The sequence below is a fragment of the Hippopotamus amphibius genome, chromosome 5 (assembly GCF_030028045.1).
Source record: "Hippopotamus amphibius kiboko isolate mHipAmp2 chromosome 5, mHipAmp2.hap2, whole genome shotgun sequence".
Lineage (NCBI taxonomy): Eukaryota > Metazoa > Chordata > Mammalia > Artiodactyla > Hippopotamidae > Hippopotamus > Hippopotamus amphibius.
In genome coordinates, this window is record NC_080190.1 from 64,507,657 (window position 1) to 64,534,049 (window position 26,393).

Consider the following 26,393-nt stretch of genomic DNA (forward strand, 5'->3'; position numbering starts at 1 on the left):
AATTCTGGTAGAGGAGCATGTCCAGAGCCCCTCCTTTTATGCCTGCAGTCTGCTTGGGCCCACCCCGACCCATGTTGCTGTTTCCCCAACAGTGTGATCAGTTTGTGGCGGAGTACGAGCCTGTGCTGATAGAAATCCTGGTGGAGGTGATGGACCCTTCCTTCGTGTGCCTGGTAAGCCACATTGGGCGGGTGGGTTCCTGGGCAGTGCGACCTGGGAGGTGTTGCGTGGACCCTGGAAGGGTTCCTCTGAGATTTGGGGCCGGGGGAAGAGTCTGGGGATGGCATGTGGGAGAACCAGGCTTCCAGGCCCCACCACTTGACTCCACAACCTTGTCTTTTTTGGAAAGTGCTTATTAGAGCTCTGATTCTAGCTGCTTCTAGAAGCTGATCATCTCAGTTTTGAAAAGGATTAGCTGGGCAGATCTAATTCTTTGCCTTTCTTTTGACCTTTTTTGACCATATAGAAAATTGGAGCCTGCCCCGCAGCCCACAAGCCTCTTTTGGGAACTGAGAAGTGTGTCTGGGGCCCGAGCTACTGGTGCCAGAACATGGAGTCTGCAGCCCTGTGCAACGTGAGTAGCTTAGTAACTGCTCCCCAGGCCCTCCTGCGAGGCAGGCAGCTTGAGGGGGAATCTAACAGGCGCCTTGGCAATCAGTTCTCTACCCTGTCTTTGGGCGGTTGCGGTGGTGGAGACTGAGGGGCAGTTAGGCTTACTTACAGCCACCAGCAAAAGCAGGGCTCACTGTCTTGCTTTTGCCCTTCAGTTCTCTGGTGACAGGGACAGATTTGCATGAGATCACCTGAGGGATTGCACAAGGCCTCATGCCTCTCGGGGCACTCTTGCCCTGGCTGGCTCCCGGCCTGAATCTTCACCCCGGGCCAAGCTGAGCTCTTCTTGAATGGCCCTGGGAGTTGGCTCCTGGCTGGGCAGCCACTGCTGGGTGATCTGTGCTGCTTCCCTGGGTGGGGATGTTTGGATCAGCCTCTGTTACTTAATGTTCCTTTGCGCAGCTTTTGCTTTCTTGCCGAGGGTTCTTCCTGACCAGCGAGCTGCTGTCAGGGACGTTGCGACGTCTTGGGCCACTGCCGGGAGGGTAGTGAGGCCCACCACGTCGAGCCCCTTGCCCCAGCACCCCCGCCCTGTAGCACGGTCAGTGGTAGAGTAGGTTTCTGTCGCTCTCCTGGATGACGGGCCCATCTCTGGGCTGGCCTGAGCTGGTGTGTACCTCTGATTGTTGGGTGAGGAGTTCTGCCTTGGGGGCCTCGATGCAGGGGCTCAGGTGTGTAACCAGAGGAAGGGGTCCTGGGTCCTACCTGCAGGGGTGCTGTTCATCCACTGCTCTGGATGCTTCACTCCCCAAAACTCACTGCCACATACTAGCCTCAGGTTTAAATGAGATACTGTCCTGGGTCTTCAGCACCTGGTGCCGTCTGGCTGATCTGGGACAGGATAACGGGTCCCATTTTTGGGCGCTGGCTGATGCACTAATGGGCCAGGGATAGAGTTTGTCACCTGCAGACTAAACTGTTTCCTCTCTCCTGTCAGGCTGTCGAGCATTGCAAGCGTCACGTGTGGAACTAGAAGGCATGTTCCATCTTGGAGAAACTGCAGCATCTTTTCCTGCTTGTGTGTCTGGGGGAACGAACACAGATCTATTGACTTTGTTATAAAAATAGGACCCCTTGCCCTCAGTCCCTTTCTTCTCTCCCTCATTGTAGCACTGCTGTCAGAGTGCTGCTCACGTAGCTCTTCAGTGTCCCTTTCCTCTCTGCTAGATGGATGCCGACATACCGTACACTGGAGGTCTTTTGAGTCTGTTCCTGCATGGTGGTTACCTGGAGGAGAGGCTGTGTGCATGAGCCAGAGCCTCTCGACAGAGGTGGTCCATCCTCCTGGCTGAGCCTGGGGTGCTGAGCCTCCGCCTACTCTAAGGAGGGGCCTGTTGACTGCAAAACAAAGGCAGTTTTATGTGAAAGATGAGAGGTTCAGAATAATTAGGCTTTTTAACCAATGTGGTTCTCACTGTAATAGATCTGTTGGAAGCAGCTGCTCAGGAGACCTGGTGGGGCCGGGCTCACTCTTCCTGGGTCAGCCTTCGATTTGGCTTTCCTGTCTTCTCTGGTTGATGCTTTGTTTGGAGTTCTGTGGTTTTGGGTGGGAGGGGGAAAATCTGCCTGAATGTAACGTGCTAGCTCTCTGCGGAGGTCCTGTGGTCCTGCTTCTGTGTGTGAGTGTGTGGACAGTGGTGGCCGCCTCATGCCTGTTCTTGTGTCCACCCTGCTGCCGTGTGCCACCGTTGCTCTGGGCAGTACAGCCGCCTCCCCTCCAACCCCCATCTTGTAGATGTTCTTTTTGACCTGCAAATTAATGTGGATGACAAGCTCCTAAGCCTCTGGCTTCCAGGTAGTGGGTCTGTTGGGTGTGCCGCCCTGCCTTCACTCCCGTTTGGCTGTATCGTCTGCTCCACTTCCGGTTGCCAGGAGACAGCAAGATGTGCAGTTGCTATTAAGTGAACGTAATGATTTGTTTTGCACTAAAACGTCTGTGATTTAACAATAAAGTCTGTCAACCAGAGCCCGAGTGTTTCTGTGACATCTCAGCCGGAGGAGTTTGGCTTCTGAAGAGCTCCGAGGCCATGAACCCATAAGTGTCCCCTAGTCCTATGGCCCCATTTGGCCAGAGAAAGAAAAGCCCACGTGGTCCTCCCGGACAGACCTGGGGCCAGCAGTGGCCCGGTGGTCAGGGGAGTGCCCCTGAAGGAGGGGGGCCACACCTGCCCTGTCCTTACCCACCCACCCCTCGGCCCAGCCCCATGGGGCGTTTGCCAGAGCCAGCGTGAACTGCTGGTTCCTTGTGAGTTGCTTTTCTTTTTAAAATTCAGACCATTCCAGAAACGTTCAGCGCATATCAGTTGAACAAAACCAAGGGGAAAATACGGAGGGAATAACTTAATTTAAAAAAGGAATACACACGAACACGCTACAGTCAAAACCCAAGGGAACGTCCGTCATTTTTTTTTTTTTTCTTTATGAGCCGGGCACATTTGGGAAGCCAGTGACATGGAGAGAATGCTGTTCGCTGACATTGACCATGTCCTTGGGGGGAGGCAGGGGTTACTCACTGCCCCCACCTGGATGTCCAGCCGGGGATGTGGCAAAAAATGTACCGGGACTTGAACTGGAGTCAGAGTCAAGGCCAGGCAGGGTCTGCCCGCTCTGGGCTCCCACCCCCATGCTTGGCTCCTGGGCTGTGGGGCTGGGGGACAGGGGCCGGGTGGGAGGGGAAGAGGGCCGGCTTGGCCACTTTTCAGCTCAGCCAGGGCTGAGTTGGTCCTCAGACTCCTGGGCTCTTGGTGAGCCTCCTTACCTCGTCCTTAGATGCTCATCATTTCTGTTCGGTTTTCTTAAAAAAATAACACATTTTATGAAGGTAGCGATCCGATGCTGAATGAGCGTCTGGCAAAAGTGGAACCCGAGCAGCTGACGCGGGCCCTGCTGCCGGGTCAGCCCACGGTTGGGCACCCAGAGTGGGGAGGGGCCCACACCCCACGGTCCTGTCCCTGCTCTTGCCCCGGGAGGGGCTGGGGATGGGCTGCTCATTCATACCAGTCAGGCTCCCCACATCTAGTCATAGCTCTGTGATCTCCAGGGGGCTCTCCATGATCACGTCTCGAAGCTTGTGCAGGGGCGTGGATTTGGCGGACTCTGTGCGGGCGTTGCGCTCGAAGGCGCTGCCCTCGGCGGTCGTCAGCGTCTCCAGTGAGCGGCCCAGGCCTTTCTGGTCCTCCTCAGGCAGGCTGTTGAGGTCGGTGGCCAGCAGCGTGCCTGTGCTGCCGTGCATCCCGTGCGGCCCTTTGAGCTCCGCAGGCAGCTTATGGCAGAAGCGCAGGCTGCCCTGGCCGGGGCTGCGCTCGCCCGGCTCCTCTTCCAGCTCAGTCTGGATCAGCTGCAAGAGGCCGGGACCGCCACATGCTCAGGGCCTGGCCCTGAGCAGGTGGACGGCCCCAGAGTCTCACCTGCTGTGGGCCTGTTGCCTCCCTACCGCACACGAGGAACCCTGTGCTCGTGCCACATGTGCAGCCTAGGACAGTGTTTCTCAAACAGGATATAAAGGGGAACCATGGATACTTCTGGTGCTACAGATGTGTCCTCCGGAACATGGGCTTCCTATGAGAATTTCCTGTATTTAATTTCCTGTAATTTGATGATCTATAAAGATCCTGTGACTGCGATTGTAGAATGTGGATTTGTTACCAGATTAGCCTCAAGCAGGATCAACTCTATAATTGTGGCCAGGTGGAAAGAGTCCACAGTTGAAGCTGGAGGGGATTGATAAGGTAGAGCATAGACTCACAAATGGTACGTTTGTCCTCTGTGGAGCTATTCAGTTTTAGCCTGTTGTGGTTGGGAATACTGACCCAGCTGGAAATCTGGGTCTTTAGATAAAGTCTGACTTTTTAAAGTGTTGACATATCACTGCAGGCAAATAAATATGTAGACCTTTTTGACCTGACAGCCAATTTCTTAAACTGACATCAGTTCTCAAAGGTATCTTCTTGGGGCTTCTCAGATCTGAGAAACACTGCCTCAGCACCCACCCATCCCTGGGAAAGTCCACTGCAGAGCCCGCTGTCTGACTCCCTGGACCCCCACCCAGCGCAGTCTTGAGCCCTGGCTACTGATTCTCCAGAGACTCCGAGGAGGATGAACAGGAAAGAGAGAGAGCACCCCCAGGGCTGGGGCACAGCACACAGCTCCCGGCCCACCCGCTACCTCGGAGATGGAGGAGTGGCAGGAGGAGGCTTTTTGCACCATCCGCTGTGCAAAGAGCTTTTTGAGCCGCAGGTAATCCTCCAGGACCACCTTCAGCAGCGAGCCCTGGGGGAGGGAGAGGGTTAACCCCCACCAAGGCCCTCCCCTCCCTGCCCCACCCGTTACTCCCGTAACTGAAGGTGTCTGGGAATCTAAGACGTACAGGCATCGGATCCTAGGGTGGAGGACTGGGAGCACAGCCTGGTGACAGTGGCCAGCCAGAACCCACGTGGGCTCATGTCAGAGTCCCGGCCTCGAGGCCACTGCAGGCCGAAGCGGCTCCTTATCCGCCAGGGGCCCTGGCCCCTCTCTGCCTTGGTGTTCTTGCCCCCACGGAGGGCAGGTGTAGCTGAGTCCCTAGAGGTGGAGAAAGCTGTTTCCCAGGACCCTCCCCACTCCCTGCATCCTCTGGAGTAAGTCCAAGCTCAAGTGGGGGCCTGGGCGCAGAAGCCTGCAAGGAGGGCTCACCTTGATGGGCCCCTCCCGAATGATCTGGCCCAGCTTGGCAATGTTGTCATACTCCTGGATGGCTGCCCGCAGGTACCGGTCGTCATCAGGCTTGACTGCTGCTGGTTCACGCCCGAAAGTTCCCTGGGGAGAGGAAGCACTTAGCTGGAGCCGAGGTAGACGGCACACACGCAGATGTACCCACGCGTACAGGGCAGGGGACCCCCCCACCCCCCAAAAACAACCCAGCCTCCACCCCGTCCCTCGTGACTGGCCACTCCCCCTGCCTCGACCCAGGCCTGGGCTCACGTGGGTGCGGGTGGGGCTGCTCCACAGGTCGGCGATCTCGCTCAGGTCCTCCGGCAGGTCGTCCTCGTGTTCCGCCTGGGCGGCCAGCTCCAGGTTCCGGCAGAAAGGGTCCAGCCACACGGGGTTGGCCCTGCAGGTGGGGAGCGGGGTTGGGGGAAGGGTGAAGAAGGAAGACTTGAGTGGACAGGTGCTCCTGAAGCCTCGCCCCGAGCCCCGCGCCGTCTCCCTGGCCATGGTTGTGCCTCTCACAGGACTGGGGGTTCAGGGCCGCGAGAAGCAGGCCCCTTGTCTGTGGCAGCTGTGGGTGCGTCCTCCACCTTAGGATCCCGCTAGAGCCGGGACAACACGTCCATCTAGATCAGCTTCGATGCAGAGGCCTCACTCTGCACCCTGTGCCCAAAGCCTGTGCCCCCTGAAACTTGGGGCCCATCAGGGTGTGGAGCCCACCTCAGGGTGGAGAGGGGTGTCTGGCCCAGTAGGGGGCGCCCACGCCCCAGGTTTCAGCCGGTCCGTGATGCTCTTGGTGCTTGAGAGGCAGCGGGGACGTCTCCATCCCAGCTGGGTCCTGGGTGGGTCTCCCCAAAGTACACCCGGCAGGGTTCAGTGACCCCATTCCCTACTCACCCATCGAAGGAATACTTGTTGGTGTTGGGCATGTCCATGATATCAATGAAGCCGCGATTCCCTGCAGGAGAAGGGTTGGGGTGTGTGGCGGGGGGGGGAGGCGTACACCCTGCTGGCGCTGGGGAGCTGAGCCTGAGGCAGCCCTGGGAGGCCCAGGCGGTCGCTCCAGGCCCTCAGGGGCCCCTCCTGCCCTCCCACCTCCCGACCCGTCACAGCCCTCTCTTACCTGTCGAGCCAGCCACGATGGCTTTGAGCTTCCTCTTGTGTCTGGAAAGAAGCAGAGGGGCTGGTGAAGGAGGCTGAGGCTGGGCTGGCGTATCAGGGCCTGATGGCCCTGCCTGCCTCCTGAGTGTCCCAGGAGCAGGGCTGGTCAGCCCGTCTCAGGGCAGGGCGGGTGCGGGTCACTCACACGGTCCTGTAGTACCAGTTCATGAGTACGAAGAGCATGGCAGCCAGGAAGAGGAGGGTGGCCAGGACAATGATCGCCATCTAGGGGAGCAGGGACAGGCATGAGTGGGTGAGAGCACCCAGGGCAGCAGGGGGACGGTGCGGGTGGGTGTCGCCAGGGGTACCTGCAGAGCGGACATGTCATCGGGCAGCCGGACAGAGATGGCGGGCTGCACATCCAGGACATTGTAGTTCCGGAATAGATTCCGCAGCTGCTCCTTGTTTTCATCGATCATCTGGATCACCCTGGGCGAGGGGCAGGGGCCTCAGCTCCCATTCTCAGCCGCTCCTCAAGAGCTCGTCCCATTCAGGCCAGTCTGCCCCCACATTCACTCCCAACCAAGCCTTTCAAGACTAAGGCCCACCCAGCTCAGCCAGCTTTGTATCTTAGAGCAGAGTTCACCATCCCTCACACAAGCTGCTGTCTGATGCTCGCAATTGCGGAAATACTCCCATTTCACACATGGGGAGAGAAGGGCTCGGGGGGTGGAGCTCTGCTTATACACCCAGACCATGTTCTATCTGCCCTGCCCCACTCTGGGGGAGAGCCCCCCCCCCCCATACAGCAGGCCTGGTGGTATTATCTGTGCCTCCTTAGGTGGGTCCCCTCCCCAACTCCAGGGCAGGGAGGCAGACTGACAGGCGGAGCACAGACGCCCACCCACCGGTCCACGTCCAGGATGCGGTTGGTTTCGCGGTTCACTACATGGATAAGCAGCTCTGTCTGTGCGAAGTTCACCCGACCCTTCTTGTCCACGTGGAACTAGGCGAGAAGGGGCATCATGGGTTGTGTGGCAAGAGCAAGGGATGTGATGGGCAGGCCTCTTCTAGTAGCTCCTCCTGCCCTACCCTGAGGATAAACCCATCACTACTGAATGCTCACCAAGGACCAAGCTCGATGCCAATCACTGAGCCAGGCACTATTATTAGCTCCATTTTACAGATGAGGAAACTGAGGCCCAGAGACCTGGAAGGACATTCCCAAGGCCATGCAGCTAGGAAATGACTGATCCCTTTCATACCCCTGATCTCTGCAATGCCCTGCTTCTGTGGCCTGATCCCCCTTCTGCCTCCACTGCCCCTAGACCCAGGGTGGGTTCCACGGGGTACCTGCACGTCATCGGTGTTGACGATGGCACCGGTGATGTTGGAGAGCAGGCGGATGAACTCCTCCTCAAAGCCACGCACGCGGTCAGGGATCTCGTTAATGACAATCTTGACCCGCTGGTCATCCCTCAGGATGTAGATGCCGATGATGGCCGTGTCATTGTGGCCTGCCAGGTCCCGGGCCACAATGTCTACCACAAAGTAGCCGGGGCTGTAGGCCATGAAGAGGTCGAAGGTGCGCAGGATGCCATCCACACTCCCTGTAGGGAGAGCCCATGGCTGGTGCACTTTTTCTGAAGAATTTTAAGTTTTTATTTAAACATGCTGCATATTGAAACACAACTTGGGCTGAACTGATCCAAGGAGGACAAGTCTGGGACGCTGCTGTCCCATGCTGGGAGGCTATGGAACACCTCTGGGTCCCCTCAGTATCTTATCTGTCTGTTTCCACGCATACACACGCGCTTCGGAATTCCACAGCCATAGCAGAGACATGACCAGCGGTGGTATGGCACAGTCTTAAAAGACAGTAGGCCTGGGTTCAAAATCTGCCACTGTCTAGCTTTGTGACCTTTAGCAAGCTGCGGACCCTCTCTGTGCTTATTAAGGTAAGAACAGTGAGAACTCAGAGGACAAAGGGATGGTGTCTGGTTGTGTGACTGGAGGTGGCGGTACATGAACTAGACTTCAAAGGATGATCCGGGGGAGCATATCTGAAGGCAGAGGTGAAGGTCAGGATAGTGTTCCAGGAAGTGAAGACAAGGGGATCCGAGGCCCAAGGGAGGAGGATGTGGAGCAGGCTGAAGGAATGGGGAGCAGTTCAGCCTGGGTGGGCGCAGTGCCCTTAAGGGTAGTAAGGAGCTGTGGAACCAGAAAGAGGGATTGGGGGAAGACCTGGTGAACCTTTGAAAGCCAGGCCAAGGAGCCCGGATTGATTGCTGTGGGCAGAGAAGAGCAGGGAAGGGGCTGGAGCTGGAGGTAAGGTAATGGGATACCCACTGGGACACCTTCTAGAACCTAACCCAGAGATGCTCAGCTATCCATGCAGGCAAATGCAAAAGCAAACATGCATACTTTTAGGTAGAAGTGTGCCTAGGTACAATTCTGGCTCCCCAGTGCCTACCCAGCACAATGCCTGACGCAGGGGAGGGTAAGGTGCACAAATGGAAAGATAGGTGGACATGTGGAAAGGAGAATGAGAAGATGGATGGATGGATGGACAGATGGGTAGATGGGTAGGCAGATGGATGAATGAGGATGAATGGTTGGATGCATGGGTGGACAGAGAGATGAATGTGGATGGATGGATGAGGAGATGGGAAGAAAGAAGGGAAGAAAGTGGGTGGGTACCTATAGAGATGGATAGGTGGATTAGAGAATAGATAGAAAGATAGGTGGATGAATAAAAGGATTAAAAAATAATGGCTGGCTGGCTGAATGATGGATGGATGGATGGGTGGGTGGGTGGGTGAATGGAAGGACTGACATGGCTGGTTGGCTGGCTGGCCACCTATACCCTGTGGTACCCCCACAGACCCTATGTTCTCCAGACTACAGTCCATGAAATGGCTGGAGCCCTTACCCATCGTGAAGACCTGGCCCACATCCTCAGAGTCATTGGCAAGGGCCCGGAAGTAGTGGATGGCCAGGATGCTGTAGAAGACGAGGCTGTTGTTGCCAATATCTGCGTCCAAGGCCAACACCTGGATCAACTCTGAGCCCACTTTGGCATCAGTGGCCACTCCTGCAGGAATGGGTAGGAGGGTGTTAGTGGCAGAGCAGAGGCCACCCCACACCCCAGGCCCAGGCTCCAGTCCCTGCACCTGCAGTGTACTCAGCCTTAGTGAAGCGTGGTGGCTGGTCATTGATGTCCTCCAGCACGACACGCACTTCCTGCAGGGTGAGGTCAGTGACCAGGTCAAGGGCTGGGGAGGGCCCACGGGGAGGGGTCCAGCTGCGATTGCTTGAGGCCTTGACAATGAAGGAGAAGATGGCTTCGCGCTCCCTGTCCAGGTCCTGCAGCACCAGCAGACGCCCATCGGGCTGTAGCTGGAAGTTCTTCTCTTCGTTGCCGGCTGAGGGGGGACGTGGCCAGTGTGAGGGGCAGGGTGGGGGCATATTTGGGTTATCTCCAGCTCCAGGGTAGGTAGGCACTAGCCCCATCAGGCCTTACCTGCGATGAAGTAGTACACGATGGCATTGGGGCCCTCGTCTGCATCCACAGCGCCTGTCACATTGCCCACGAGGGTGCCATGCGGTGAGTGCTCGGGCACTGTCAGCAACTGGTACTGGGGGCTGCCTTTCTGCAGGGGGAGAGAGAGGTCATGGGGGGCCAAGGGAAGGCCTGAGTTTCTGGCTCCTGCCAGAGGGCCCTAGGCAGTGTTTTCGTGGGTGCTGAGGGATCAGCATCTTTGCCCAGGCCTTGTGGGGTGAGAGGAACTGCTGTAACCTCAAGGGAGCAACGGTTGGACGGAAGAGACTCCAGCTCTGCCCTCAGGGAGTGTCACCCGTGACATCCTCCATGAGGGCAGGGCTGGGCTTGGCACATTCTCTGAGGTCTCCCCGCACCTGGGTGGATGTTTGAACGAGGGGGGCTTGTGCACGTTCTTGTTCTTGTTCTCTCTCTCACACACACACACACAGACACACACGCATGCACACACAGTCTCCAGGGAACATCACATCCTTTGCGCGCACAAGAACAGAAAACCACCAAGTTAGAGACTAAGTTCACACGGAGGGGCTCAGCCCCAGCTCACTAAAGCAGAGCTGATTTTCAGGCTTCTTACGTGAGTGTGTATGCAAACACGGGAACGTTAGCTCCGCGAGTCGGGCATTTTTGTCTGCTTTTCTGACTGCTGGGTAGTGCCTTGACTTAGTAGCTGCTCAGTAAACATTTGTTCTGTGCCGCGCAGTTTCCGCACGTAACCACGTGTGTCTACAGCCACGTGTGCACAGGAGAGCGTGTGCACGTGCGCCTGCCGGCAAGTGGTCCCTGTGTGGGTGTGACAGTGAGGGGGATGGGTGAGCTCACCGGAGACCGCACGAAGAGGGGTTCGTTGTCGTCGATGTCCTCCAGGGCCACCTGCAGTGGCTGCATAGTCTCATAGGGAACTGGCTGGCCCAAGTCACTGGCCACCAGGATGAGCTGGAGTGGAGAAGTGCAGTCAGAGGAGGAGACAAAGGGCCCCACGGAGGCATCCCCAGAGGACAGGTCACTACCCTCGCAGACATTCTAGATGGGGACATGGTGGCCCTGCACCCAGAGGAAAGTCTCTTCCTCGGCCCTGCCCCTCACACTGGGCCCCACCCCTTGTGCCGGGCCCCACCCCCTTACACTGTACACTGCCTGCTTCTCCCGGTCCAGGCGCTGCGCTGTCTGGATAAGGCCGCTGATTGGGTCGATGGTGAAGTACTCCCAGTCCCGGTTGCCTGTCGTCTTCAGGAAGCTGTAGCGCACGGCCCCATTGAGGCCCTCATCCTTGTCTGTGGCATAGACCTCGTACACGTTGGAGTGCAGTGGGATCTCCTGCGGGGGGCACGGGAGGGAGGCTCCTGGGGCATCTTGAGAGAATCCCAGCTCCCAGACCTGATGGAGCTCTTGTTCCTTCTCCTCCCCTAGTAGAATGTCCTTGCCATCTTTCAGCATCCTTAGGAAACACCTGTCTGCTTGGCTGGACTCTCTTGGAGTCTGAGCATTTGCTACAACATCCCTTCACCCCACCCCCAGCTAAGGCCACTGTCCACTGAAAGTCCAGCCTGGGATCCACCATGCTCCAGACTCACAGGGTGACTGCCCTTCCAGGGGCTATCCCATCCCTCCAATCCCACCGCATGCTGAGGTTTAGAAGACAGAAGAGGAATTCTAAAGCTGAGGCCACTGCTGCCCTCTTTTCCCGGGTCTGTCTTGCTCTCTGCCACTCCAATCACAGGAGCTCTAGGTATCCGCAGACAACACCATCCACCCAATGGGGTACCTGAAAATGGGGGGGGGGCATGCAGGTAGGGCAACATGGTGTGACGTGGTGGCTAGAAACTGGACACCTATGTTCTAATCTGTTAATAAATCACTGTGTAACCTAGATATGTCACTTCATCTCTCTGTGCCTCAGCCTCCCAAGTTCTTTGAGTTAAGTCTGAGATATCAACCCAATTTTCGTCAGACATTGACCCATGAAAAGGCTGCCAAGGGCACAAGAAAAAAACAAGTTTCTTTGCTTTTAGTTAAAAAATTATCAGCTCAGCGTGGTTTCCCTGTTTATCTCATTGACCATGACAATCAGAAATTCCAAATGGTACTTACATCTAATTGATGGAAAGTGGGATGACAAAGAGAATTACTTAACAAATGCTGGTTGTTTGGGAGACATGAATCTTTCAAAATAGGGACCCCTTGAAGGGAAAAAACTTAGTAAAAGGGGGGCTTTGATGTGAAAAAGAACTAGATTATTATTAATTTATATGCTGCCTCACTCTACAAAAAAGATTTGAGGCCACTTACAAGAATGTATAAACAGTAAGAGTAAACAAGTTAAAAAAAAATCAGGGTAAAGAAAAAAATGATTGGCAGGAAGATGAAAACTGAGGAATGGGATATAAGGCATGTGTGCTAAGTTCCTGCAACATCATTCAAGCTGGACTGACCACTGTGAGCTCCCTAGTGGGCAAGGCAAAGAGGGCCACTGCATCACTGCAGTAGACACAGGTAAAAGCAACTCACAAGGTAAAAGTATAGTGTTTCCTAGAGTTCAGCCCTGGGAGAAATTTCCTTTGTGTGACCTCAAAGATGAGAGAGTGACAGCAAGGACTTAACACTGACATTCTATGACATGGAGACATGCTGAAGCTTGGGGGGCAAAGAACAAGTGGGAGACACCCCAAGTATTCCACCAAGGAGCATTCTGGGCTTGGAGCTGAGAGGGAGGGGAAGGGTAGGAGTCAAAGGAGTACTTCCCCATCTTTACAAGACGATTGAGAGCAAGGCATGAAAGAAGAATTAGAGAGAGCCAGCAGCTCAGCCACTTCCCCTTGTTTCTTGTTTTGAAGCTCATCCTCAAGTCCCAGGCTGTCTCCACGCTGGTATCAGCAGGAGCAACAGACAGACGGAAGGGGCTGTGTGTTTATTTTGAGACAAGTACGGGGGAAGTGACTTGCGGGGAGACTGTCCTTCTTGGCAGACACTTAGGAGCAAGAGATGGGGCCTCTACTATTATTAGTCCCACTTTGCAGATGAGAAAACAGACTCAGAGAAGTCACTTGCTCAAGGTCATTTGGCTGGTAAGCGATAGAGTCTCGTGGGAATCCAAGAGCTTTTGCGGGCCCGGCCCTTATTACTAACCACTGTTCAATACTGCCCTGTGTGGCACTGAGCTGGCCTGTTCCCTACTCTGGTCTCAGTTTCCCTGCTTTCACAATGCGGGCCCCTTCACCCTCGCAGGCTGCAGGATGACCGCAGGCTGGAGAAGCAGGCTGAGGACTGGAAGGGGGTGGAGGTGGCAGGGTGCCCCGGGGCACAGCGGTACCTCTCTGATGTGGAGGATGGTGCCGTTGGGCGGGCGCACGAAGACGGGGCGGTTGTCATTGACGTCGATGACCTCCACCAGGAGCATGGTGGTGCCCCAGAGCGGGGGCTGTCCGCCATCCGTGGCCACCACGGTCAGGTTGAACCTCTCATAGGACTGCAGTGGCCGCTTTGTGGTCACCAGGCCCGAGTCCACGTCCACGTGGAAGGCCTCTGGCAGGTGGGCGGGGAGAGCAGGGCATGGCTCTGGCTGCGACAGCCTTCCCATCCCTCCTCCCCGCCCCCGCCTTCTGCCCGGCCTAGGGCTGCGGCAAGGCAGCCTGCTCCTCCTACCCCCCAAGGCGTCATGGGTGGGGAGCAGGCTACGTACCCACGCCTGGGCCCTCAAGTGAGTAGGCCAGCTCCCCACTGGAGCCCTCATCCTGGTCGGTGGCCATCACGGTGATGACGGAGGTGCCCACTGGCTCGTTCTCATACACGCTCGTGCTGAACTGTGGCTTGGAGAACTGCGGCCGGCAGTCGTTGACGTCCAGCACCTGGATCACCACCTGGAGGGGAGGTTGAGGTCAAAGGTCAGGAGTATATTGGGGGCTGCTTTAGGCGACTCGGTCATACAGGAGTAAGCCGGGGTGGACAGTGCCCACTGTTTAGTCTGACCCCAAACTCTTTAACCCCCTGCCCCTCAGTTTCCTTAGGTGCACATTGGGGACAATAGGATCTTATCTCTCAGGGGCTGTGAGGCTTGTCCCTGATGGTATATGCGCGGCACCTGGCCTGAGTACATGCTCAGCAACCAGTACTGTGGTTTACAGGTAATCTGTGTCTGGGTCCTGAAGCAGGGACTCCTCCCCACCCACCTCCCACTCTGTCCTTTGTTCCTCTCCACAGTGGCCTCATATATCCGCCTCTAATCTCTGAACCTTAATGCTGGACTGTGATTCCTTCACTCCCTAAGGCCCCTCTTGACTGGGATTTGTGTCTGGCCTGGGACTTGGCTCTGTCTGCTGACACCAGAGCCCAGGGACCCCAGCCCCTATGGATACACCAAGAAGCTCTATTTTCTCTGCCTGATGGCATCCATATCAGAGCCCTTCATAGCCATGATTTTAAGAACCCCCTTCAGTGCACAAAGCACTTTCTCACCTCCCATCTCCTTGGGTTGGTTATTGTTGAGAACTGGAAGAACTGAATACCGAAAGACAGGACTGGAAAGGGCAGAAAGAAGGGAGAAGAAAGGAAGAGAAAGCAAAGCCTCGAGGTGTGGGACTTTTGATAGAAATGGGAACAGAGCCTAAAGGTGGGATGCTGGCTTCCCCAGAGCCACTGTGTAGACGCTAGACCTGGAATGGAAATGGGGCTGTGAATTTGATCCCTCACTAATGTTCTTCAAGAGATATAAATAAAGATAACTGCTTTATAATTATGTTTGGTTGCTGGACTGTATTTCTTTCAATGAGACACCATGGAGACACTGGGCCATGTGGAGTCCCAGGCTCTATTTGGGTTACTCCCAGGTATGTTTAGCTTCCTTAGCAGAGGTTTGACACAAGAAGTTTCTCCTACGGAGTCCCTGTCCCCCTAAGCCACAGCCATTGAGAACCTCCAGCTAAGTGCCTGCCTCTCCTTCCTGGTACCACACCTCAGAGGGGCCAGGGTGGCTCTGTCCCCGCCCTGCCGCAGCCATTCTCTAAAGACTTTGCCTGCTGCCTCCACAACCACAGTCCTTCGTGTCCCTGGTCCACACCAAGGTCCCTCACCTGCACCGAATTTTCTCGTCGGTTGCTGGCTACATCCCCAGGGTTGTCTTTGGCCAAGGCAGTCAGGATATAGTGGTCCTTCTTCTCCCGGTCCAGAGAGGACAGCACGTAGATGTCACCCTAGTGGGGGAGGGTGGCGTCAGGTCCTTCCTGAATTCCACAGATATTTATTGAGCACCTGCTATGTGCAGACACTGTTCTGGGCTCTGGAGATACAGCACTAAAGAGACAATAGCCCCTGCCCCATGAAGTGCTCATTCTGGTGGCTCTTCTTGCCCTCACTATACCTCAGTCCACCTGGAGATGGGATGAACAGCCCAGGCTGGAGCTCACTATCTGGCCAGGTATACACTAATACTTCATAAGTATTCACTGTTCATAGTGCCGGGCCAGGAGTGTGTCTTATTGTTCACACCAAGGGGAAGGAGAGAATCCCTGCTGAAAGGGCAGAGTGCAGGGGGATGTGGGCAGGCAGTGGGAGGGGAAGTCCAGCTCCAGCCCCACAACTGCGGAAGGCCCTGCCTGGCCAGCCACCCCCAGGCCACAGAGCTCTCTCCCTGCACTGAAACAGCAACTTTGAACCAACTTGCCGACATTTAAAATCATCACCCATCTTTTCTCTTGAGCTTCTGCATTCCCACAAGTCTGAGACTCATGGGAGTGTGGGGGCTGTGTCCGTGGGCACTTCTTTCCTCCCCCAGCACTGAGGATAGAGCCATATATACAGTAGGTGCTCAAATACTGTTCCCACTTTCTGCTAAGCTTCCTATGCCTTTCTTGACAGTTTCAAAAAGCAGTTGCATGGACTTGAATCAAGTCTTCTAGTCTGGTGGAGACACAACTCAGTATCTGTCCCACAAGGGCTAGTTCCAAAAGACTTTGGCCACGTCCTTCCATGTCTGCTGGGACAGAAGGGCTGCAGTCTACAAGATGTCTGGGACTCTGAAAACAGGGCTTGCCAACTTGGCTGGAAAGACCTCTGAGGCTATAGATGTCCAGGTGGCAGGACCTAGAAACGGGGATGACTGCAATACTTTTGGTGGCTTCTCAGCCTGTGACCCTGGGCCCTTCCCACTTCCCACTCCCTAAACCCAGGCCCTCTGCTGCCCACTTACTGTGGTGGGGCTGATGGCAAACTTGCCCTCGCCATCCACAAGGCTGTACTCAATGAAGGCGAAGTTGCCCGAGTCGGCATCAGTAGCAGTGACTGTCAGGATGACTGTGTCCACAGGAACATCCTCAAAGACGGCTTCCTGGAGCCCATTGGGCAGGGAGAAAGCATGGGCCATGGTCAGTCCTAGAGTCTCTGCCCTTGCCCGAGAAACTCATTGATGCAGACAACCCAGAGCATCAAGCTACTCGTGGGTGGTCATTCCCATGGGACTTAAAGGCTGGCACGGCAGGCGTGGAAGATGCCCAAAGGTCCCAAGGAATGGGCACAAGTCCCAGACCCAATTTGTTGGTCTGGTCACCCACCTGGTAGGAGAGCTGGTCAAAGATGGGGTTGTTGTCATTGACGTCCACAATCTCCAGGTAGACAGGAATCTCAGCTGCCCGGGGTGGGGACCCATTGTCTGAGGCTCTCACGGTAAAGTTGAGCCAGTGCACTTCCTCATAGTCCACTGTCCGGTTGGCAATGACCTTCCCTAAGACACAGAGACACCCACTGCTATTTTGGCCACCCCTCACTGGTGGAGGCTCTCTAAAGTATGAAGAGAAGGATCTCGGGCTCTGAGGGATGAACATGGTCCCTTGAAGGAGGAGGGTGGCCAGGCAGCACCACCCAGCGGCAGGCCAGAGGGCCGAGAGGAACTGGTGTCCAGCTGTTCTCCTCCCTGGCGGGGTGAGAACCTCTTCACGCGTCAAAGGATGTACAAAAACAAGCCAGGGACCTCCTCTGGGACACGTCCCTCTGGGCCTTCTTGCTCCCCACGTGATACTAATGGTGGCGTTTGGGTGGTAGAGAGGGTGACGGAGTATTCCAGGTTTCCAGCAGATGTTGAAGGGGGCTTCCATCCATCTCACTCTGTCCTTGCCTCTAGCTTGGGCATCTGGGAGTGACTACAATGTCAGGCATACTGAATCTGGCCCATCCCACTGAGGGGCCATGGTGGGGCCCCCAGTGGAGGGTGAGAAGCAAGCCATGGTCCCTCTTGGAGGCTAAGCAGGCACAGACACATGTTCCCTAACCCTCCTCTGGCTGATTTCCCACCTACCCGCTGAGGAGTCTTCCAGCTGGACATAGCCTGGGGGCATCAGGTCCAGCAGGGTGTAGGTGATGAGCCCATTGAGGCCCTTGTCGGGGTCCACGGCTGCCACAGCGATGAGCGTGGTGCCTGGGGTGGCCCCCTCCAGGATACGCTCTGTGTAGCAGGTGATCCCGAAGGGCTTGAACTGGGGCGTGTTGTCATTGACGTCCAGGATGTTGACCGTCAGCTTGGCTGGGGTGGAGGCAGCAGGTGAGAGTGGCATCAGAGGGCCCCAGTGTGGCTGGACCAGGCCTTCCTAAGTCTCAGCCAAGCCGGAGAGGATGGCAGCATCTCATAGCCCTCCTGGGGCTCCCTGAAGCTTGCCCCAAGCCTTGGGTGGTGACATGCGACCCTTGCCTCTGGTCTGGTCGCTCACTCTTCCAAAGAGAAAGGGGCTTGGGTTCTGCCAACAGGCTGGGTAACCTTGGTGGAGCCCCTGGCCCTCACTGTGCCTCAGTTTCCTAACCTGTCCCATGAGACAGGACTAAGATGATCTTTAAGATCCTTTCCATGATTTGACCTTTCGTTTCCCCTCTGAGTTGTTCTGTTTATATATCCAGCCTTGGCCCTTTGCCCTCTGAGCCTGGGACAAGTAGGATATGACAAGGTCTGCCCTTCCTTCCTGAAAACTTGGGCCTCTGGGCTGTGAAGATAAGCAGCCAGTATCTGCCAGGCCAATCTTCCCACCCCAGCAGCTGTCCTTGCCTCATGGCAGAGGCCACCCCATCCCTATACCCTCCTCTCCACGCTCTGCTCAGCTCACACAAAATCCAGTGCCTCTAGCAGCTCCTCCCAGCGCCTGATGCAGGCAGGGCGGCCTGTGCCCAGCTGCACAAGGCAGCATGCGTGCCCCTCTTCTCTGCTGTGGTGCCTGTGTCCCCCAGTGTGGTGTCTGTGGCCTCAAATTACCTTTCCTTGCTCTTTGCTTCCTCTGGCCTGACCACGTGGCTTCTTACAGATCTGAGGTTCCTGTCTCACATCCCAACTGGTTACCAGTTCTGACAATGGGATTCCAAACCTAAGTCTCTGTCAACCCATCCTTTTCTCAGTCCCCTTCTAGCCTCTGCCAAGCCTCCTTCCCACTCTGAGCCTTGGAGTTCAAGATTACACACAATTCTGGGCTTCTGGGTCCCCCACTACTGAGCTCTGCCTAACAGCTGGGACACAGAGCCACCCTCAGCCTCACCGTAGCTGACACCTTCTCCTCCCCTCGTGTGGCCTGACTCCTGGCAGCCGCTGTGGCAGGGTCCCGCTGCTCCCTCCCTGGGACCAGGCCTGTGCCTGTTCTGGGCCTGTCTCTCTGTGGGACCACGTGGGAGATGCCTGTGGGGAACCTTACCATTTGGCACGCTGACGGAGTGCGCTGGCAGGTCGCTGGCATTGTCAGTCACTGAGAGAGTGACCTCATAGGTAGCGACCAGTTCCCGGTTCAGAGGTGACTTCACCATTACAGACCCTGTAGACCAGACCAGGTCAGGTTCAGCCTGGGGAGAACCCCCTAAAATCTGGGCCTCCCAAGAGTACTCCTGGCCAACCCTCCCAATCCCACCATGGGCAACGGTCCCCAGTGGACCCGGGACTTGCTAGCCTTATCTTTGGCTGGGATGAGACCACAGCCACCTGCAAGCTGGAGCACATCACTCTGGCCCTCACTCACCGCTTACTAGCCAGGCAATTATTTAACCCCTTTGCACCTCTGTTTCCTCATTTGTAACATGAAGATAATTACAGTATCTACCACAGAGGGCTATTTGGAGGATTATAAAAATTAAATGAATTTACATTTGTAAAGGGTTTAGAAAAGTGCTCAGCACATAGAAAGTGCTATGTAATTGCTTGTTTAAAAAAATGCTTGTTGGAATTCCCTGGCAGTCCAGTGGTTAGGACGCCATACTCTCACTGCCCAGGGCCTGGGTTCAATCCCTAGTTGGGGAACTAAGAGCCCGCAAGCCACGCGGCACAGTCACCCACCCACACACACGCACACACACACACACGCTTGTTTGCCACAGCGACATGAGTATACTGAACCACTGAACATCCAGTTAAAAATGGTTACGATGGTAAATTTTATGTTATATGTATTTTATCACAATTTTAAAAATGCTTGTATTCTAGGTAGATCAGCATAAAGGAAGGTTAAGGCAGCTAAAAAGCCCTGCGGGGGTTCCCTGGAGGGGACAGTGGTGGCCCACTCTGGACAGAAAGGCCCAGCCCTTTGTCTTGATTGTGGGGGGCATGACACAGCTGCCTGGGAAGGAGCACCGCCCTATGGCAGTAACTAGCAAGGAGCTGTTTCCTTCTCTCCTACCCACTGCCTCCCCAAGCCCCTGCCTGCTCCTGAATCACAGAGGAGACCTCCAGAGGCTTGGGCTTGAACTAGACAGACCAAGTTTTGCTGATCTCAGGCCTGGCTCTGTTGGGACCTCTCTTCTTCCTGCCAGTTTGAGGACCTGGTGGCTCTTCTTCCCATTGGCCTCATCCTAGGGTGAAACCTCCTCTCTCCCTCTCTCTTTTCCCAGCTCCCTCTCAGGCACTGGGATGTCTAGGATTCCCTTCCCCCTCGGTGGATCCCCCTGCTGAGCTCCTGTCCTCCTCGGGTCCCCAGCCAGGGGGCAGTCACTTACCCTGGGCCGCTGCCTCCTCCTCCTCCTCCTCTTCCTACTCTCGCTCCCCGTCCCCGAGGCTGGGGAGCGAGGATGGGGAGAGGGTGGCTGCATCAGTCTGCAAAGGTTGGGCCACGGCCTTGGCCCAAGCCCCACGGGATGGGAAGGGTGGTGGGGGTGCAGTGGGTATGGAGGAAGGCGATGGGGTGAAGCAGAGAAGAGATGAGGTGGGAAGTGACAGAGAAACAGAGCTCAAACCTGTGGGCCTGCCAGCCGTGAGGAAGAGAGAAGAGGGTTAACATCAGTTAGTTCAGGGTGCAAAGGGGATGGAGCAGAGTAGGGCATAGGGGACGGAAGGGCTCAGAGCTGACCAGGGCAGGAGGTTTGGGAGGGATGGGGTGGATGGGAAGAGGCAGAAGGGCAGGAAGCTAGGAGAGCAAGGAGGAGCCCAGTTGGAGAGGAGCACTCAGCAGGCTGAGGCTCTGGCAAGAAAGAGAGAGAGGTGAGCAAGGAAGGAGAGAGCATGAGGAAGAGGGGCAGAGAAGACACTGGAAAGGAAAATAGAAAGAAGAGAGTCAGTTGGAGGGAGGGAGGACAGAAAAAAATGGGCAACTGTACAGCATAAAGTTGGGTAGGGGCATGGAGCAGCTCTCCATGGTCCTGAGAAACTGCTTCAGCAGGAATTTTGCTAACCTGACACATGACTAAGCTATCTAATTCTTCCTAGTGGCTCATGGTTTTCCTGTCTTCCTTTTTCCTTTCGCCTCCGAGGCATACTGAGCTAATCATCCTCTTTGCTTCACTGTGCACTATGGTCATTGGCACTGCTCTTGTTTTATGTATGTATCTATTCCCTTTTATACTCATACTCGGCTCCCCTTCCCTCCTCCCCTTGGGCAATGTATTAAAGTCTATTTTTTATTTGAAAGTGTTCCTAAAAATCATGTATTGTTTTTGTGCATGTATTTTACATGTATGCAATGGGATCCGTGTGTGTGTGTGTGTGTATCTCCCCCTTTCTATTTCTTATCCTTTTCAGTAAGTCCTTGTTTTAAAGGTCCACCAGTGTTTCTCTGTGTGACTCTCATCTATTGCTTCTAACAGCTGTCTGGTAACCCACGATGTGCACCCACCACATTTTACTCTCCAACATCCCAGGGATGGATGCCTTGGTTGCCTCCAAGCTCCTGTCACCAGTACCACTGCAATGAACATCCTCAGTCCCATTATCAACCTGAGAATTTCCTTGGGACATACACCCAGGAGCAGAATTGCTGGGTCACCGGGTATGAGTGTACTTTGCTGGATTACTGTCTAGATGTGAAATTAGTCAAAATTCCTACAGTAGTGTGCGATGTCCCCACATTGTCACTAACACTCAGTACTGTCCAGCATCCTAATGTCTGCTAACCGCTTATGGAAAACCAGTATCTCATTGCTGTTTTACTATGCATTTCTCTGAATCACAATTATTTTTAGCATTTTGTCATAGCCATGTTAGTTTTTCTGTCACTCCTCTGGGCCTTCCAAGAAGTACACCTGTAAGTTAGTCTCACATCCCCTACTTAAATCACCAGAAGAGCAAAAACACTAAACTTTTGGAAAATGGTAAAACCATCAAAATTATAATAAACTGCATAAGTCGTGCAAGATAAGCCACAGAAGTTCCCTTTGTTTTGTGCTAGTGCAAGAAAACCATTAAGGGTACACACACACTTACACATATATATATAATATAGAAATATGTGTGTGTGTGTATATAAATTATATGTATTTCTATATTTTATACATTATATATGAAACTTAGAGACAACTTAAATGGCCTGGATACATATGAAGAAAGTGTTCAACCACCCAGTTATTAAAGAAATGCGTATTAAAACAGGGCCATTTGTCTAGGAAATTATAAACATGAAAACTGTGTAATATTTAATACTGTCAAGAGTGTGGTGAGATGGGCTCTCTCATACAATACTGGCAGAGTAAGAGAATCAGACAGAGAGAGAAGGAAGACGAGAAGGGAGAGAGGGAAAGAGCCAAGGGAAAGATGGCAAAGAGAGGGAAGGATGTGGTGTCAACAGGAGGGAGAAGAGAGGAGGAAGGAGCAGCTGAAGGGAAGGGAGCAGCAGAGGGAGAGAACAGAAAGAAGGAGGGTGAGAGGGAAAGCAGACCCAGGAGATTGGGGCAGGGAGTCAGGAGGAGGGCTGGAGGGGAGCAGATCCTTGTACCTGTGTTGATATTCACAGCAAAAGCGTCCTCCTGGTCAGGCACCAGGCGGTCAGTGTCATCCTTGGCCACGATGTTGATGATGTGGTACTCCAGCTTAGGGTTGAGGTCACGGTCGATGGCGGTGACATTGGCAATAACAGTGCCTGGCTCAGCTGACTCTAGTACACTCACTGTCTGGATGGGGTTGAGGAACTCGGGGCGGGAGTCGTTGATGTCATCAATAAGGACAGTGATGATGGCTGTGCCTGAGAGAGGGACAGTGCCCCGGTCGGTGGCCACCACTGTCAGCCTATAGGATTCCTGCTCCTCCCTGTCGATGGTGGCATTGCTGACGCGGATGATGCCGGTGGCTGGGTGGATGATGAAGCGGTCCTGAGCCCCAGCTTCTATTCGGTAGATCAGCTCCCCATTGAGGCCACTGTCCTCGTCTGTGGCTGTGACCTGAAGGACTGAGAATCCTGCGGGGGTGGGAATAGGGAGCGGCTGAGCAGTGACCTCTTATATAAAAACATCACCCCGAGATACTTTTCTTGGTGGTTCACAAGGGCCTCTTCCCATCATAGACTTGCCAGCATCTATGTTTTTTTTGTTATATATAAAGCCTACTTATTTTTATTTTTTTAATTTATTTATTTTAAACCTAAGCCTTTTTTAAAAAGTAATTAATTTATTTTTAAATTTATTGGCTGTGTTGGGTCTTTGTTACTGCATGCGGGCTTTCTCTAGTTGTGGCGAGTGGGGGCTACTCTTTGTTGCGGTGCGTGGGCTTCTCAGTGCGGTGGCTTCTCTCGTTGCGGAGCACGGGCTCTAGGCTCGTGGGCTTCAATAGTTGCGGCACATGGGCTTATTAGTTGCGGCTCATGGGCTCTAGAGCACAGGCTCAGTAGTTGTGGCGCATGGGCTTAGTTGCTCTGCGGCATGTGGGATCTTCCTGGACCAGGGGTCGAACCCTTGACCCCTGCATTGGCGGGTGGATTCTTAACCACTGCACCGCCAGGGAAGCCCAAGCCTACTTATTTTTAAATTTATTTATTTTTAATTGAAGCATAGTTGATTTACAATGTTGTGTTATTTTCAGGCGTACAGCAAAGTGATTCAGATATATATATGCACACATATACACACACATATATATACACATGTATATATTCTTTTTCAGTTCTTTTACATTATAGGTTATTGCAGGATATTGAATATTGTTCCCAGTGCTATACAGTAGGTCCTTGTTGTTTCTTTTATACATAGTGGTGTGTATCTGTTAATCTCAGACTCTTAATTTATCCCTTCCCACCCACTCTTTACATTTTGGTAATGATAAGTTTGTTTTCAAAGTCTGTGAGTCTATTTTTATTTTGTAAATAAGCATCTATCTTTTATGCATTTTTCATGTTTGCAATTTTCTAGGAAAATGGTATCCTATTTTGCTTTCTTTGATTATTTGTGAGACTGAACAGTTTTTAATAATTAAATCATTATTTGTATCTTTTCTGCAAAGTGTCAGCTTTTGTCCTTTGTCCATTTTTCTGTCAATTTACACAAAGTATATAATTATGATAACTTGTGACAAATATCTTTTTTTACAGTTTGTTGTCTGCCTTTTGATACTGGTTATAATTATATGATGTAAAGACGTTTAAATTCACATGCACCAACATTTAACATTTTTCCTTTTTTACGTGCTTCTGTTTCTTATATGCTTAGAACCTTCTTATCCCTAAATCAGATATTCACCTGAAGTGTCTTTTATTTTTTTAATGTTTTATAATCTTTTAAATTTTCTTTAGGATGTCTTTGGGATTCATTTTGGTGTCTGACATGGGGTGAGAATCTACACTAAATATGAATACATGTTTTGCACACTAGTTTTCACTATTAGTTTCATTGTTTCCTTTGTCATATAATGTTATATTCTTTAATTTACCAGTATCTGTTTCTGGGCTACTCTGTCCCAGAGCCTTGTGTTTGTATCACCTGGTTTTAAATACTGTAGTTTGGTAATATGTTACAATATCTGGTAAGACAAAACTGGGTTTACTATACTTATTTTTCAAAATGTTCTTTTTCTTCCAGATGACCTTTGGAGTCAAATTTATATGCCAAATCATATTTGATTTTGATGGAAGTCACATTAACCCTATTTTGACTTTAAAACAGTCAGTCCTTCCATCCAGGAACATGGACTAAACATACCTTAATCATCTCGTTTTATAGACAAGACACTGTGGCCCCGAGAAGGGAAGTGAGCGGGGCCTTGGGTCTCCTGACTCTCATTCCACCTACCCTGCTGCCTGTCCTTCTCCCCACTGGAGGTGACTTCTACCTCCAACCTGTGAGCCTCCAGTCCACACAGGCCACCAGCCAGCTCCTGTCTGGGGACCAGGGCCTGGGGCCCGCCCCTGCGTACCTGGTGGGCGGTTCTCCAGCAGGTGGATAGTGAGGACGGCAGGGCTAAAGGTAGGCCGGCTGTCATTGTCGTCCAGGATGGTGACGAGCAGATCAGCTGTGCCGTTGAGCAGCCCAATGTCCTCAGCCAGCAGCAGCAGCTCCAGGACAGGGGGTGAGAAGGCCTCCCGGTCAATGACGACACCTGACCTCACTGTCACCACTCCTGGCACCCAGCACCACGAACCGGGGAGATACAAAGGAAAAGGGATGTGGTGGGGAGACCAGGTGAGAACCAACCCGGAGGGGACAGAGAAAGGTAAGGCATGATGGGGACAGAGACGAAAGAGGAACAGAGAAAGCAACACAATGACTTCCTTCCCCAAAGGCTCACCAACCAACGTTTAGGGAGGTTCCCTGGGTGTCAGTGCCCCGAGATTGTCCCCTCCCCAGGGACCCTCTGCAATTCTCCCGAGTCCTGCCTGGGATGAGTGACCCATGCTGCAGGATTGACCAGCACTGTTGAAAGAGGTGCTGGTATATCCTTCCTTGTCACCTGCCGCCAAATTGGCCAGGACCAGACTGATGGAACATGGTCTCTGGGGAACTTTGGATCCTGTTTGAGGACAGACCATTGGCTTCTTCAGGTAGACTAGGGGCCCCATCCTCCAGGCTGGGGAAGGGGAGATTGGGGAGTGGGTTTGGGGGGTCCTCTGCCAAGGCTGCGAGTTTATACACCAGCAGGTCCCTTCTGTTGACCCCAAGCCTCTTCCTGGTTCCTCCTACCTGGCCCCTGGGTGGTCTAGTCCAGCGGTAAGATGGGGGCTGTGAGGAATGGGGTCTCTATGGAGAACTGGGATCCAGCACTGAGAAAGGAGACCCTAGATCTAGCAGTGGGGTCACTCCCACCCCAGCAGGAAGACTTGGAGCCAGGCTGGGAGAGCTGGGGTGACGCAGAGGCCTCACCGGTGCTGTTGTCAATATCAAAGAGCCCGCTCTGGGCACCCAGCAGCTGGTAGGTCACCACAGCGTAGACATCCAGGTCCGCATCCAGGGCCAGGATGGGCCCATTGAGCACCGTCAGGGGGGTCCCTGGGCCGGAGGGGAGAGGGGTCACTGCAGGCCCGACCTGGCCCCCCACCCGCCCCCTCCCCCACCCAGTCCCGGTGAGCCATGGCTGACGATGGATGAGAGGAAGGGAGGTGAGGTGGACGGGGTGGGAGGCCCTGGGCCGGGCTGCGGCAGCCTTGGCAGACTGACGCAGATGCCTGGGGAGCGGCCTCAAAGCCCTGCTGGGGAGAAAACACAAGAGCGGTGAGCAAGCCCCTCTGGCCCGCCCGGAGCACGCCTGCCTTCCCAGCAGCCTTTGAGGCTGGCCACTCCGCGGGAGGGTCGGGGGCTCCCTGACGTCCCCTCCTGTGTGGAGACCCTGTCTAGGTGTGCACCCCCAGCCCGGTCTGTCCATGCATGTGTGTACACAATGCTCTAGCAGCTGTCTGACTATACAAAGGCCAGGAACCCACATGTGTGTGCGGGACTCCGTGCTCACACGGCCACAAGCACTCACACTGTAGCACCTACAGGCCTGGGGGTCTCCTGGTTGTGCACTTGTCTGCCTCTGCAGGTGGGCATATTTGCACACGGAGTGCATCGTGTAGGCGCCCATGTGCCTATGTGTGTCTGTGCACACGTGTTTAAGACCACACACGCGCTTTAGATAAACGTGCACTGGCACACATGTGAGCATATGCACGGGCAGCTTTAAGATTAAATTCCTATATGGGAGACGTCCGGCCAGAGGCAATGAGTATCTCAGCTCATTTCCTTCCGACTTAGACTCCAAGCTGTGGGGGCTGGGGAGGCTGGAGGAGGAGTGAGGGGACTCCCCCTCGGGAGACAC

The 26,393-nt window shown here is 54.0% G+C and overlaps 3 protein-coding genes across 6 annotated transcripts in view; 1 reads left to right on the forward strand and 2 right to left on the reverse strand.

Annotated features, from left to right (window-relative positions):
* The window catches only part of PSAP (prosaposin), a 31,980-nt gene extending 29,402 nt beyond the window's left edge, over window positions 1–2,578 (forward strand). The window contains exons 12-14 of the mRNA XM_057734312.1: window positions 93–173; window positions 467–574; window positions 1,550–2,578. Coding sequence (XP_057590295.1) covers window positions 93–173; window positions 467–574; window positions 1,550–1,585 — 225 coding nt within the window. The 3' untranslated portion in view covers window positions 1,586–2,578. The remainder of the gene's footprint in view (window positions 1–92; window positions 174–466; window positions 575–1,549) is intronic.
* Window positions 2,579–2,946: 368 nt separating this feature from the next.
* Window positions 2,947–24,584, reverse strand: LOC130853934 (cadherin-23-like). Of its 4 annotated transcripts, XM_057736396.1 has the most exons (25): window positions 24,516–24,584; window positions 22,111–22,569; window positions 18,616–18,732; window positions 17,244–17,468; window positions 16,504–16,673; window positions 16,143–16,280; window positions 15,028–15,147; window positions 13,641–13,818; window positions 13,272–13,483; window positions 11,087–11,278; window positions 10,784–10,897; window positions 9,923–10,052; window positions 9,573–9,824; window positions 9,332–9,493; window positions 7,753–8,009; window positions 7,308–7,405; window positions 6,768–6,888; window positions 6,605–6,684; window positions 6,422–6,462; window positions 6,196–6,256; window positions 5,572–5,701; window positions 5,284–5,406; window positions 4,777–4,881; window positions 3,610–3,949; window positions 2,947–3,406 (listed from the first exon to the last, which is right to left on the reverse strand). In XM_057736396.1, the coding sequence occupies exons 3-24, from the start codon at window positions 18,722–18,724 to the stop codon at window positions 3,632–3,634; spliced, it is 3,336 nt and encodes a 1,111-aa protein (XP_057592379.1). In that variant the 5' UTR covers window positions 18,725–18,732; window positions 22,111–22,569; window positions 24,516–24,584; the 3' UTR covers window positions 2,947–3,406; window positions 3,610–3,631. The 4 variants fall into 4 exon arrangements, with proteins under 4 accessions (XP_057592379.1, XP_057592380.1, XP_057592378.1 ...); XM_057736397.1 differs by having other exon boundaries at window positions 2,947–3,949; window positions 7,753–7,940; XM_057736395.1 differs by having other exon boundaries at window positions 2,947–3,949.
* LOC130854224 (cadherin-23-like) lies at window positions 18,724–26,303 on the reverse strand. Its single transcript, XM_057736962.1, has 5 exons — window positions 25,460–26,303; window positions 24,516–24,719; window positions 22,111–22,569; window positions 19,904–19,962; window positions 18,724–18,732 (listed from the first exon to the last, which is right to left on the reverse strand). The coding sequence occupies exons 1-5, from the start codon at window positions 26,238–26,240 to the stop codon at window positions 18,724–18,726; spliced, it is 1,512 nt and encodes a 503-aa protein (XP_057592945.1). The 5' UTR covers window positions 26,241–26,303.
* Between the last annotated feature and the right edge of the window lie 90 nt (window positions 26,304–26,393).